Genomic DNA, 15,319 nt, shown 5'->3' on the forward strand with positions numbered 1-15,319 from the left:
AAAAATAAATAAATCAGATATGAGGGGTTATTAATGCCCCTGTGTTACACATCCCCTAGGGGAATAGGGATAGATGTTGCCCTTCATTATCTGGATTTTTTTATTTATATTATCAGCTGCAGTGTAGGAATGCACAATTAGCAATTAACTTTAATTTCCTGAAGGATGCTACAAGTTTTTAATTAAAAATGTTTTCTTCTCTACTTCTCTGTACCCGTAATACATGCGGTTTATTACAGAAATGTAGTTGTTGGGTTACATGATTACTATTTTTTTATTTTCTTTTTCTACTTTTTCCAACTTGCAATCTGTAATTTCAATAGATTTTAGGCAGTGGATGAAAAATATTTAAAAAAATGTTTTTGTGAAGATGTATTTACCATTTTCTTCTGAGGTCCTTAATAAAATCTAGTGCTCTCAACTTACTTATGAAACCATATTATTGGTTAAATGAGGTCTACTCATGTGGAAAGGTGTCACATGTTCTCAGAATATGTACGTCACACCTGTTCTGATAGGCCCCAGATTCTGCAACACCACTATGGAAGAGGAACCATGAAGACCGAGGAGCTTTTCAAACAGGTCAGAGACAAAGTCCCACATCGTAGCATGGGTTCGACAAGGTGCTGAAAACATTTCTCAGAGATTTTGCTTTCCTCTGTAAATATGGAGATGAATTACATCACTGAGCCAGTTGGTAATGCATGTACTCAAGTTGTGTTTCTTGGCTTTTAAGGTAGTTACTGTATACATTAAATAATTTAGTTGGGAAATGTAAGTGATTGGATGTGAAGGAAGAAGCACTTAAAGAGAGAACTTCACAGCTTATTTAAAAGATGTTGAGAAATGCACACGAACAGATTTTTGAGTGAGCTCATGTAAACTTACACAGCCCTCCATCAGCTTTAGAGTAACCACACATGGCGCCATGGCTTTTAAAAGAAAAAGAATGAGAGCTGGGTAATATGACCATTAAAACTGAGAGCATTATGCAACACATTTACTGAACATCTGGAACAGTTTAATCATCTTCTGTACAGAATTGGTTATTATTTTATCCCTCGAGGTTATAAACTAATTTTCTGTCACATACAGGCACTATATTCCTTTATATTGACACAGTTATTATAATAACCTCAAATTATTCCTGGACCTTGTGCAACAAGCTCAGGGTGGAATTATTTCCAACATAATTCATGGTAATTACAAGTTTATAAGATCTATGTAAAGTCTATTCATTGTCTACATGCGTTAAAGAGTGGGTTGAAGTCTAAGCTTCAGTAGGAAACATTTACTTTTTTCCCCCCTTTTTTCTTTCCAGCTTATTTAATTAATTTTATTTAATTCCATCTTATGTTTTGTCTCGGTCCAGGACAGCATTTATAGACTGAATGCTCCTCAGTCTTTTTTGAGTAAAATAGTGTAAGATGTGTTTATTTCTATAGAAGTCTATTCACACCACTTGTAAATTAATATTGTCAAAGTATCTGATAATTATGAGATTTAAACTCATAATTATGGTATAAAAAAGTCATAATTCCAATACTTAAAGTAATTGTGAAATTGTGAAAATAAGTCATAAATATGAAATAAAAGAGATGTAATTATTAGATTATTATTCTTAAAGTTATAATTATTAAATAAAATGTTATTAAATTTAAAGTTGAGTCATAATTTTGGGATTTTCATGATATAAAATTATTATGACTTTGAAACTCATGATTATGACGTTTTATCTCATAATTAGGACTTTACATCTAAGAATTATTAGATATGTTGTCAATATTTTTCATTTACATTTGAGGAGGTGTGAATGCACAAACGAACTCTTGGTTCGATTTTAGTGAACCGAATACATGAAGTGTACTACAATGCAAAAGGCAGTGTGGCTTCAACACAGGTTTTGTGGCTCAGTGCAATCAAAATATACATTCCTGTCAGGCAATAGGCGGCTCTGGCCAGGAGAAATGTCTCGCGGGCAGATGTGGAAGAACTCAGTAAAATTCAACCCAAGACCGCTAGGATCTGATGCAGCTCCTTGTTTTGCTCTGATGTGGTGGAAACAGAAATTGTCTCACATTAACCAGAAGATGATGTAATTTTTTTGTTGAGAACCAGAACACATGTTTCCACTCGGAAAGTGATAGTAATATACATATATACATATATATACTCTAAGGCAGTGGTTTTTAATGTAGCTCCCTGGGGGGCCGGCAGGGGGTACCAGGGCCGCCTCAGAAAATTAGAGGGCGCTAAGAAAAAGCAAAAAGAGGTTCAGCTGTAAGTTCGGCATGATGATGTCTTTATCTGTGTCGACCTGGCGGTTATCAGACTGCTCTGCTCCTCAGGCTAGCATGTGGCTAGCTAGCCCGAAATGGACAGGATTTTGCTAAAAAAAAAAAAAAAGAACAAAGACGCAGACCAACAGCTCTGCCGTAGAGAACTCTGCTGCAAGAAAACCTATGAACTCATGGCCAACTAAAATCCTAAAACATGATGCAGCGTACATTAGGTATGGCTTTACAGCCACACAGAAAAATGGCCATAATGCCTGAAATGTATTCTCTGTCTGGAGACTCTACTCTAGTGTAATGTCATTCCCAGACGTTAACACACACGTACAAGAGAGAGGTTTGATTTCTTTTGTTCTGTTCTTATCTGTCAACAGTTTGTTGAAGAGTTTATAACTCAGTGGGAATGCACAGTAAGAAAAGATGTTTGTTAGTAATTTTCTTATGCTAAACAAATGTAATATTGGCACTGAAAAGTGAATAAAAGAATGAAATACATTCTAAAAGTGGTTGTTTCTTTACATATTTTGTAGCACTGTCTGTGGGTTTGGGGGTCTCCAGCCAGAAGCTAATGCTGATTAGGGGGCCTTGGCATGGAAAAGTTTGGGAACCCCTGCTCTAAGGAATTTCACTTTACACACACACAGCGATAAAGTCATTTCATTGATGGGGCAAATACTGTAAACAACTAGGAAACTGCACAAATACCTGAAAACAAATATGACCCAGACAGGTAGAAAGGAGAACACTAAGAGAATGTTGTTTAGCATTTTCATTAAAACAGCATCAATAAAAACAGTTTAAATGATTAAATACCTTCAGTTGCATAAATAATGTGTCTAGTGGAAATTCTGATTGGCTCGTAACTTAATAAATCTACCAGCCACGTTGGCTGGTGATCACATGTAGAAGGGGCTTTCAATTATTTCAGCAGCTTTTCATGAACATGAGTCATCTTTTTTATTTCAATAAGCTAGCATTCATCTGTGGTACTTTTTAATCAATACTAATACTTTTTGCTCCTTTAAGGGAAATTGGATGATTGTATGTGCATTGATATCTATACTGCAACGTTAACGTGAAATACAAATAAGTCATTAAAATAAATACATAAAAAAATACTTATAAAATTGTTATAAGATTATTATTAGTTGAGTCATTCAAATAGGATTTTATGTTTTAAAATGATCATAATGATAATTAGACTGCACATTTCTATAGCATTATGTAGAAACTTTCTTAAATTGGAAGAACACAGTACTCAATAACCTGCTTTAAACCAGTTAAATATTAAAGATCAACATCATCGTCACTAACAAGAGCAGCATCATCGTGACATCCTGACATCTGATAGGGTTCCAATATCATGTGACACGGAGAACTTGGAAGAAACACACTGGGGAGTTTTTTTTTTTTGTTGTTGTTGTTTTTTTGCATGGAATTTTATTGCTCAAAACAGATAGCACATGTTGTATTTTCACAGTGTTATTGTGAAATTTCAAAACCCCACATTTTGACTGGCAGGACTTTACATTCCAGAGTATCAAAACACCCACCCTTACTTCAGATCTGTTTTTGATAGTGAATGAAAACCAGCTACTATGTCTTCCTAACATCTCCCAAACTGGCCCCTGCTCTTTTAGATTAATTTACCAATGGACTATAATAGCTGAGATTTGTTTTTCTTTATTATTGTGTCTTTTTTTTCAAGAGATGCACTGTTTGAATCATTTTTCCCCCGTTACATCTTTTCCCCATCCTTGTTTACTAGTGGCACTAATCACCCCCCATACTTTCCAGGAAATCGTAGCATCCAGTGGATGCTCCGACTTCAGAGGCGTGGATTCCCAGCACTGCTGTCTCCTTAAGGTTAAATCGACCCTCTTCCTTTAACTCTTTTGTACCCTGCTGTGCAGGGAAATGTAGCGTTAGTCATCTGTTTTGTCGGCGCATAAAAAGATGTGCCGTCTCGAAGTTTCTAATAATAGCCAACCTTATTTTTACCACACCGCCGCCTTATTGCATTATGGATGCCTCTGGAATGGTGTCCCTTCAAGATAGCGTGGGAATATTTCCGTAAAGGCTGTAGCTGTGCATCTCAGGGCTAAATGCTCCAGCATCCGTCCGGCCGTCTGCAACTGTGAGAGCGTCTCGTTTTACCGGAGGCTGGCCGCAGTCTGAGTCCAGGCTCCTGCGCGTGGGGATGCGTTTCTTTCATCCGCAGCGGAAGACTTTATTCTCTGCATGCCGGATTTAACTCCACAGGAGCGCTAGGCTATGCGGGAATATAAGGTGGTGGTGCTCGGGAGTGGCGGGGTGGGGAAGTCCGCGCTGACCGTGCAGTTTGTCACCGGGACATTTATAGAAAAGTACGACCCGACTATAGAAGATTTCTACAGGAAAGAGATCGAAGTGGACTCCAGTCCGTCGGTGCTAGAGATCTTGGACACGGCGGGGACCGAGCAGTTCGCCTCAATGAGGGACCTCTACATTAGAAACGGCCAGGGCTTCATCCTAGTCTACAGTCTGGTCAACCAGCAAAGTTTTCAGGACATCAAGCCGATGAGAGATCAGATCATCCGGGTCAAACGGTGAGACAGTTTATTTTCTAATGATTCCTATTTTTTTTAAAAAAAGCTTTTTTTTTAAAAAATATATTTGTGTTTCTTATAGATCCCACATCTTTAGTTTCATTCAGTTTTTGGAGTGCTCCTTAGCACTGCTCAAGGGCCCCTAAAAATCATAAAAACCCATCATAGAAACCACTAAAAATGTACTGTCTTTGTTTATTTTCTCCTAAATTAGGCCCAGGAATCAGCATTCTTCTTTATTCCCTCATTTTCTCTCCCTGAATGCTTGGTGAGAAGCTGCAACCCCCTCACGTGTTCTTCATAAGTTCCCAGCTGTAGCTCACCTGTCACAAGTCAACCCGCTGAACTCACTCTGAGTCTGATATTTTATTCTTACACATGACTTATAACTCTGGACAGCTTTGATGTTTTCAGCCCATGACTCAGTCAATCCGCTGAGCTCATCTCAGAGCTGGATAAGACAGAGTGGAGGAAAATCTGTGATCTTTCTTTTTCAGTATTTTTGGCTGGGAGCCTCCTTTAATTCTCACAGGACTGTAATGCTGTGACTGGAATAGATCACATCTAAGAATTTTGGTACTATCTCATGATATAAACAGGAAAAAATGATGCAATCCATTAGAAGAAAAGCCCCTTTAGTCATTTGTTTAAAAAATATGATTGCATTGTCTTATCAACATGTTTATCCATCTAATTGCATGTTTTGTTATATATAAAAAAAATCATAATTTGACCTGTGTGGTTCTGCTGCAGCTTCATTCTTGGAGTGAACCGAATGACCTGAGTTAAAGCAGAAGAGCGTCAGAGCTGACGATGCTCAGAAGGAGCGAATGCATGAGGGAACTCCTTTGAAATAAACAATAAAATGACGGATAAAACAGCGCACTGTAGCCTCCAGTCAGCCGCCACCCAAATCAGCTGCCCCTTTCTGCACCAAACCACTGCTGTCCTCAAGTCTATCCCTATTAATATTTCATCTTTTCATTTCACACTGCTTTGGATTCGAGGGGATTGTTGCTGTACGTGTAAAGCTGCAGATGGTAGAGGTGCACAATTAGCTCCTGGTCTCCATTAGCTGTTTTCCCTCCTCCCAAACTTGTTGCTGAGCCAGCAGCAGTAACAATAAGCACCACACAGAGATGTAGTATGTGCCCACTCACTGGTGCTTAATGGGATTGTGTTGGGTTGGAAGCCAAGAAGACATCAGGCCTCCATTAGAGATTCACATAAACCAAAATGCTTATGCAGGGCACTCGGTGTGGGAAGGAAAAGCAGGAAGTGAGGTCCTGTATGCCACCGCGTTGTGAAGCCTCTTGCTGAGGTATCCCTGCTGTGCATAAGTTCACCATCCCATAAACTAACCAAAAACAGACCGGTGTCAGATGTTATCTGTGAAAACATCTGGGTGGAGCTTTTCCCGCAAGCTAATCATCTCTTGCATGTCAAGGTTCATCGTCCAGTTAGAGAGGAGATGTTCAAAGCAATGGAGCTGCTTTTTCACGCTGCACTGATGCTGTGTCTAATAGCAGGAGGTGAGCGCCACGCGCTGCTGAATGGGAATTGGGTGTGGAGACCAAAACTACATATCCCAGGGGAGACTTTGGTGTAGGTACAAAGCAACTTCTCCACCCGAGGCTTTTAGTGTTTGCCATCAGGAAGGAAGGAGTTGTTGAAAATACCAACCGTCAGTAAAGTGCCTGATGCTGTTGTGAGCAAAGTGCTTGGACTTAACATATTTACTGCACTGTGTTTGCTTAAGTGTTTTCACCATGCACCATCATTTTTCACATTCTGTATTGACTTGTAGCTGTCTAGCAGCTCCCTGATATCTGCAAACAAGTTTCTGGTCTGTTCTGTTCAAATATAATGTAAATGAAGATACATGCTGTGCAAAATGTGTATGAAAACAGAATGTAATGATCTCATAAACCCATGTACACCCAATAGAACACTAAACAAAAGGCTGGAAAAGTAATAGGCACAAATAAAAAACAACCAGAGGAGCATTTGACAGCTAATTAGGTTAACTGGCAACAGGTCAGTTACTGGGTGTAAAAAGAGCATTTCAGAGAGGAAGAGATTTACCAATTTCCAACAAACTGCATCTAAAAATTAAGGAACAGTTTTAGAAAAATGTTTGTCAACATAAAATTGACAATGTATAAGATCATCAGAATATTCAGAGAATAGGGGGGAATCTCTGTGCGCAGGGTCAAAACTTGATGGAGACATTTTTGGATCCTGTTCACATCTGGTTTCTTCTTTGCATGATAGAGTTTTAACCTGCATTTGTGGATTTCAGGGGGAACTGTGCACAGACTGTGTTTTCGGGAAGTCTTCCTGAGCTCATGCAGTGATTTCCAGCAGAGAATCATCTCTGTTTTAAATGCAGTGCTGCCTGAGGGCCTGAAGATCAGTAGCATCCAGTTTTGACCTTCAGCCTTGCCCCGTGCATACAGAGATTCCTCCTGATTCTCTTTATGTTTTGATGATATTATACACTGTAGATGATGAAGTCTTTAAAGTCTTTGCAATTTTACATTGAGGAACATTTTTCAGAAATTGTTCTACAATGTTTAGATGCAGTTTCTTGCAGGTTAATGAACCTCTGTCCATCTTTACATCCGAGAGGCTCCGCCTCTCTGAAATGCTCCTCCAATTGTTTTTGGTTTGTGCCACTTACTTTTCCAGCTTCTTGTTACCTATGTTCCAACTTTTTTAGAAGGGTTCAAATTATTCAAAATGAGCTAATATTTTCCATGAAATGGTAAAATGTTCAATTTCAACATCTGATATGTTAATTTTGTTCTATTGGGATTTTCATGTCCTTGCATTCTGTTTTTATTTACATTTACACAGTGTCCAAACTTTTTGGGAACTGGGGTTGTAGTCACCATCAACCTTTAAAGCAAACTCGTGCTTAATTGCTTCCTTTTGTCATTTGCAAGCAGCTTCAAAATGACAGATGTTCTTTTCCCAGACTTCTTTAAAGGCCAGATGAGCCCGATAAAAAAGTAAATCATAGAGTTCCTAGCTTGTTAATTATCTTGCAACCTCTCCGTCTTATCTTGTAACCCCTTAGGGCTACAAAAATACTTTGATGTGTATCTGGAATTTCCCACATTCAGATTATTATCACCTCCTAACTGCAGCTATAGCACTAAAAACAGAGACAGGAACCTCAGATCCCATGGGAGTTTTTGGAGGGTACAGAAAAGTTAGAAAACAGGTGCTTTTTCACCAGCTTGGAGTTTTGTTGCCTGGTTTATCTTGTTTAGTATGACAGTGAACTGGAGCCTAACCCTGCTGTCATCCTGGACAGGTCCTTTACAAGGCTTTCTTTTAATGAAGATGGATGGAGGTTGCCAGGGTGACCATTTCTGCTTCAGCAATACAAAATGTTTTGTCACTGTTGTCATTAGAACAAAAAATATGAGCTATTATGAAGATTATATGAAACTCTTGGATTAGATGGGAAACACCTTCAAGAACCAAGAAGAGAAGTCCAGTTAGCTTCTACGTACCGTAAGCGCTCAACTGTCTGCAAACCCCCTCATTCTTCTTTTTAATGTCTTATACAAAGAAAATGAGATTATCTTGTGGTTTCATCATAAAAAGCACTTAAAAGGCCTCCATCTGCTGTGAGGACCCTCCCTGTTTGTCCGATTAGCACAGGAATGTTCAGTTTGTTATTTTCTTGAGTTGATATCTTCTTCATGTAGTCAGGATGCTGCAATACGGGAGCTCCCTAAGCTTTAAAGGCTCAACGTTATGTGACACCTTGTGGGAGTTTATATATGCTGTGATTTCTCTGTCAGGATCTGCAAGCAGTTACATGGCTGCTCACACGCTTTACTCACTCCAGCTATTAATTAACAGCAGATGCAGAGAGCAAAGAGGCAGCTGCAGGGTTGGAGATGGAATTTGCTTTTTTTGTTTGCCAGTGTTTGTGAAAATGGGTAAGTGAAGTCACCGCAGCTATTTAGCACTGCAGGTAGCCTAATAAATGTGTTGCCCCCTGGAGGTAAATGGAAAATGTGAAGGCCATTTTTTTTTTGAGAAGTTTTAAACGCTAATTCTGTGTATGTGTGTTTGCATCTTTTCCCACAGCTGAAATAAATGGCAGTAAGTAAGTCGCTATGGAACTTTTTTTTTTGGCCTCTTGCTGTTGCCAGTTCTGAGTATTCGAATGACTTTTTTTTTTCCAAACAAACAAAAAGCTTCATATTCATGCAGCTTGTCATTTCAGCCAATCGCAGCACATTTCAGCTGCGCTGATAATCCCCATAATAGACGGCTTCCAACTCTTTAGCTGTTCCAGGAACAAAACCAGCATTATTGAACATCTTTTCCTGCTTTTTATTTAAACAGTTCACGCAGTAAAAACACAACAAGTGCATCATAAAATGATGAAAATACCTAAAGATCCTACAAGCTCAAATAAAGAAAATCATCTGTAAGTTTTGTGTTATTAATAATAAAGTGGGGTTGATTTAATTAGCTTGAATTACATTTGACATTTTAATCCGTAAGAGGGCATTAAATTTTATGAGCTCATTTTGTTTGCAAAAACAGTGAAGTAATGAGCAGAATAGGTTTAATTTTCCAACACTTTTTGGGACACAGTAGGGGTTATGAATGACAAATGAATCATTTAAAGTCTTTATATATTTAAAGCTAGTACAGAGACAACATCTAAAGTGTAAAACAGAGAATATTTTTTGGTTTAAACAGCATGGTGGCAAAGCTCAGTAGTGTGGCTGGGTATATAAGGACTAACCAGTTTGTGTAGTAGGTGTTGTCCCTGTGTTTAAATCGTAGCTTTGTCACTGTAAAGGCAATTATATTATGAGATGGCAACATTTTACTTTGCTTCTTCTTTTGGTTTGATGTGAATCTGTTCGGTTAACTAATTAAACGTCACTGAAAGCGAAGTTGAAAAGTCTAAAGATAATATTGGGTTGGGTGGAATTCAGACTTTGTGCACCTGCAAGGCAGTCCCTGGTGTAATACCACATTCAACCCCATCCTTCCTCCTTAAGTGTTAAAGCTGTTTCACTCTGTAAAATACTGTTTGTCATTTCAACGACTTAAAAATAACATTTCAATGTAAAACTGCTGCTTTTATAAAATCCTGAGATAAAGAATCAACAGAAATCACTTTCTGCTTTAACCCATCACAGCTGAGGATTTTTTTTCTTAGCTGCATATGTCATTTTCCAGATAGTGTGGTTCTCAGGGAAGAATTTATTTATTTCAGCAAAACAATAGCTGTGTTTATATGGAGCGTTCTGATCCGATAAAATGTCCAGTTAGAATAAAAATGTGTCATGTAAACATGTCAGCTGATCCGACAGGCCTCAATCTGAAAGAATTTTTCACCCAATCAAGAGGGGTGATTTAAATCTTTTCACAATCAGATCAGCTGTAAAAAATTACCATTCCGATTGTATCTGTGGTGTATGTTTCTGCACATGCTTGAACCACGTGGGGGTTACGTGTACAGAGACTGAAAGAGTTAAGGATTATTAAGCATTTCAATTGTTAAAAGGTTCAAAATAAAAAAAAGAAAAGATTCTTCTTCTGAACTAGTAGGAATTGCACATAGCTGATCGGATCTTTATCTAGGATCCGAGTAAACATGTCATCTGGACTCTTTGATCAGACTGATTTCAGTCAAATAGATTTAATATTTGTCCATGTAAATGCAGCTGATATCAGACTACATTCTGCCTATTTTGCAACAACCTGCTGCACGATTTTTCAGCAAAGTCTTCCCTGAAAATAACACTTAACAGCCGGTATGATTTTCAGGGAAAACTTTGCTCATTTCAGTGAAGTTTTTCCTGAAAATCGTACTGTCTGCAAAGTGTGATTATCAGGGAAGACTTTGCTTATTTCAAGGTGAATATTTCAGTCTTAGTTCACATTTTATAGTTTCGCTTCAGACAGACATATTGAGCACACTAGCCTGAAGTACTCCAGAGTCTAACCAAAGGCACTGGCTGTCGTGTTATTCAATAACACATGACACTGGCCTATAGATCCCTGTGGGACGAGGTTTCTTCATGCCGTGTTGAGCAGCTTCCCCTCATCTTGTGCGGAAGAAGGTTGTTTGATGCTGCAACAAACAATCTTCATACTAACTCCCCAGCCTACTCTGGAGAGGCTGGCTCTCCCTGTGTCTTTGTAGTTATATATAGAGTTTCTCCTGCAAAGCTGTCAGATTGCATTTGTCTGCATGTTGCTCTCCTTGTTCACACTTCACACCCTCTAGACTCCAGCTTTCCAAGCACACAGGCCATGCGGGATGCTTGTCCTGCTGAGGTCAGCTGCTGTTTTCATGCATGTTTGTTGTACAGTGTGCCGGCTGTGGGGAAGCGGTGTCAAGCTGCAGGGAAGTCTTTGACATTTGAGGCTTTTTGAGTGCATTTTCTCTGCTTGACTGTCTTAAAGCACGTTTTCTGACTAATTCAGGCGGAAACCGATGTTATCTGAGATCACAAGCTCTTGCTTTCTTGTGGATTTGTCTGGGATGAGGTCGAAGAGGGTGAGAAGAGGAGAGACCTTTAGCATTTGTGAAGCATCACTGTCTTTCTCAAGAACACTTCAGCAGGTCTATAAACATCCTCCAAACTGCAAATTTCCTTCATGTCACTGGCCCTCTTTAGCTCAGTGAGATGTTTGCCAGCTCTTTTCCACGCCCCAGCCCTTCTCCCAGCTGGGTGGTGTGGCACCAGGCCACCAATTTGTAGATAAGAGCCTAATTTCTCAATAGAACCAGTGGATCAATAAGCCGGGCTTGAAAGCACTTAGGAATGACTGATGGTGGAGGCTATTAGCTGGTCTGCGCCATTGCTTGTTGTGAGAATATATACCCGCTGTAACTTAGGTCCTGCTTCATGAAGGGCATCTAACTGAAAAGAAATATCACATGTTTGAATAGAGTCAGATCAGGATTGATTACTGTGTAATAAATGTACAAGTGCCTTTGTATGACGTGAAGTAACTGTTGCATGATAATACTTTGTGAAATACTGTTGCCACACAATTTAAACATCACTCAAATAAATCAAAATATCGTGGCTTGCGGTTGATTTTTTTTTTTTTTTTTTTCATTTTTGGTCGATAACTACCTTTTTTGGCCACTTAGGTGCAGCAGATACGAGCTGTGAACAAATCACAGACATATAATCTGTCACAAAGTCGGACTTTTTCAAACTCATTTTGCTAAAAATGCACCTTCAACATTTCTTTTGTTTGGAGTTCAGCTTGTTGAGTGTAAGTTTGTTTTGGCTTCCATTATTTCTTGAAGGAATATGTGACACTTCAACTGTTACTAAGCACGAGTAGATGCAGTAGCTCAGCCGTTGAGCTGATAAAGGAGCTACAAAGCTCTACGGTTGATGGAAACTGTAGAATCATTTCTCTACTACAAGCAGTTTTTAAAAAGCCATTATTAGTCTCAATAAAAATGGAGAAGAATTCGGGAAGACAAATTCGGTTGAATTGTTTTCACCTTTATTTCTGCAATGCCAATTCACAACAAAGTTATCTCAAGACACTTTTAAAGATGCAGTCCAATTCAGTAAAATTCATTGTAATTCAATTAAAACATTATATTATATTATATTTTCCACATTAGTCTGATTAATGATACCCGTGTTCATATCATATAACAGCAAGTAATAATTGAGTAGCTATGAAAACCAATGAATTGCATTGAATCTTCTCTTCGATTCAGACCCCCGTCCTGAGCATGAACGCAGGGCAGCAGGTGACAGTACAGAGGAAAAACTTACTTTTAACAAGAAGGAAAACCTCTAGCAGGACCAGACCCATGAGGGGCAGCTATCTACCTCGACTAGTTGGGGGTGGAGAGGACAGAAAAGACGGGTCAACAAGCATCCTATGCCTGCTGAGAAAGAAAAAGAAAAGCACAAGTTAATGAAAACAACAATGTCATAAATGTCTGCTTCTCATTTTTACCATCAGGTACCACAAGTAATCCTGTAATCTGAGAGCAAAGTGCTGTGTTAGGGGGAAAATGCGGAACTATGATATCTTTAAGATAAACTAAACCAACTACAAATCCATAAAAACAGTGCCTGTAGTAATCAGAGTACACAGAGTAATGAAGAAGAGCAGCAGTAGTTATCCACCCAAAAATAGTTGCTAAAATCAGAATGGAAACAAGCTTGGGGCATGATAGGAGTATTGATTTTTGTTAGATGAGACTAAAATGAACTACCATAGCACCTCCTTGCTTCCTGACTGTGAAGCAAGGAGGTGGGAGTGTTATGATATGGGGGGTTTGGGATTAAACCTTTGTAAATTATGCCATGAATGTCTGCGGATAGATCAAAATACTCGACTCTCAGTCTGCAGAAGCTTGACAGGTGAGAATGTTTTTCCATAAAAAAAAAAAAAGTAAAAACAGGAACCCGTTTTATCTAAATCTGTCTCAAAAACATACTAAGGTGTACAAGATGAATTAGTTAAGTAAACCTTTAAGGGTCTCTGTTTGAATTGTGGGTGTCATATAAATATGGAACAGAAAATAATTGCTACAAAAGCCAACGTTCATGCCCCCCCAAACCCCATGTGAGAGCAGCACGTCAGTAATATTTAATTATTCAGTAAGTTATTCCATTATTCTCCTCACTCTGACTGGTTTCTTGTATTGATGGCTCAGAGGAAAGAGAACTGGGATTGTCAGCCTCTCTCTGCTGGGGAAGAAATCTTTTGATCCTTTAAGACAGGCTTACTGCATGATGGAGATGATGTAGAGATTAGATTATTTAAAACAAAAACCAGATGCCATTATAAACATAGCTTGCATGGTGTGCAATTGCATGTTGTAATATACCCAGGAATAAATAGAGCAGCGATGTGTTTAAACAGAGGCAGCTATGTTTTTTGTGACAGACTACTAATGGGACCTCCTACTGGTATTAAATACCGGGGGAGTTATGGGAGCCTCCTGAGAAGCTGGAACTGAATGTAGCGCCACTGTTCATTGTTCAACACCCTTATTGTTTCAGTATCTAACAAATAGAGTATGTAGGCCAACAACAAAACAAACACACAAAAACTGTCACTGAGTTTAATCTGTTCTTCACTCCCGTTTTCTCATTAAAGGCTGCAAATTTCAGATTTTATTGTTTTATGTTGCAGGTACCAGCAGGTGCCTGTGGTGCTGGTGGGTAACAAGGTGGACCTGGAGGATGAGAGGGAAGTTTCCCCCAGCGAGGGCCAGGCGCTGGCTGAGGACTGGGGCTGCCCCTTCATGGAGACTTCAGCCAAGAGCAAGACGATGGTGGATGAGCTGTTTGCAGAGATTGTCAGGCAGATGGACTTCTGCCCTCTGCCCGACCGGAGAAAGAACTGCTGCCCCACCTGCAGCATTCAGTAGCAGCCTGATGGAGGGGTGGTGGGTGGAGGTGGAGGGGGTAGAAATCAGAGTACAAACGTATTCATGTTAGACAGTTTAAAGATAGAGTTAGAGGATAAATCCACTCTTGATATTAATATTTTTACCTGGATTCTGTGTCTACAAATCACGGCCTGCTTAATGGACAAGAGGCATTTTGGGAAATGTAGGAAATTGCTCACTGAAGCAGCATTAGACAAAACAAGTGAAGGGGGGAATTAGATTTAAATGTTCATCACCTCTTTGACACAAGGTGGCTTTTCACTTGAAAGAAAAAGCAACACATGACCTCCAGCAACCATCACCATCCTGCTGATTATTCAGGAGTGAATTTCCGGGATTTTCCAAAAAGCAGCGCAGTGCCAAAGCCATCAATCGAGAGGATCACAGTGCAGAATGCTTTTGGGAATGCAGCCATACATCCAAGCAGGAATGGCAGCGTGCTCAGCAGTTTTATTAGACCTCTTCTTTTCAGCTTGTGTTTTTCTTTTGCACTTTTAGGACATTTTTGACAGTGCAAGACCAATCACTAAGTATCTAAACAGATATGTAACACCACTGTGAAGGAGTCGCACTGAAGTTTATTTCACAGCAGGCCCGCCTAACTATGAATGAAAAGATGAAGGAATGTCTAAAAAGAAAACTGCACCTTTGGGGAAATTCATGCAGAAGATCCCAAATGCTGACATACTGTGGATGATGTGTGCATGAAGCTGTACTGCCACACTGACATTGAGTACAATCAATCTCACCCAAAGAGACAATATCAATCAATCAGCTAATCAGCCAGTCAATAAAATGTTCAGACACTTGTCTTTTCACATTACAAATGCCTTGAAGTAAACATCGGTGTCAGTGTGTAGTTCATCTACCTTAAGTCACATCAGAAATGTTAGTGGATTGATGTCAGAAACACTTATTTTCAACAAAAAATAAAACTTTATGCACATGTGTGTCATGTATTTATTGTTGAATAATTATTTCGAGTACAATTCATATGTAAG

At 39.1% G+C, this 15,319-nt stretch overlaps 1 protein-coding gene across 1 annotated transcript; it reads left to right on the top strand.

The window, feature by feature from the left end:
* Nucleotides 1-4,121: 4,121 nt before the first annotated feature.
* Nucleotides 4,122-15,283, top strand: LOC121635845 (ras-related protein Rap-2a-like). The gene is made up of 2 exons (XM_041979203.1): nt 4,122-4,882; nt 14,060-15,283. The coding sequence occupies exons 1-2, from the start codon at nt 4,569-4,571 to the stop codon at nt 14,295-14,297; spliced, it is 552 nt and encodes a 183-aa protein (XP_041835137.1). The 5' UTR covers nt 4,122-4,568; the 3' UTR covers nt 14,298-15,283.
* The last annotated feature ends 36 nt before the right edge of the window (nt 15,284-15,319 follow it).

Source organism: Melanotaenia boesemani, chromosome 24 (assembly GCF_017639745.1).
Source record: "Melanotaenia boesemani isolate fMelBoe1 chromosome 24, fMelBoe1.pri, whole genome shotgun sequence".
NCBI classification, from domain to species: Eukaryota; Metazoa; Chordata; class Actinopteri; order Atheriniformes; family Melanotaeniidae; genus Melanotaenia; species Melanotaenia boesemani.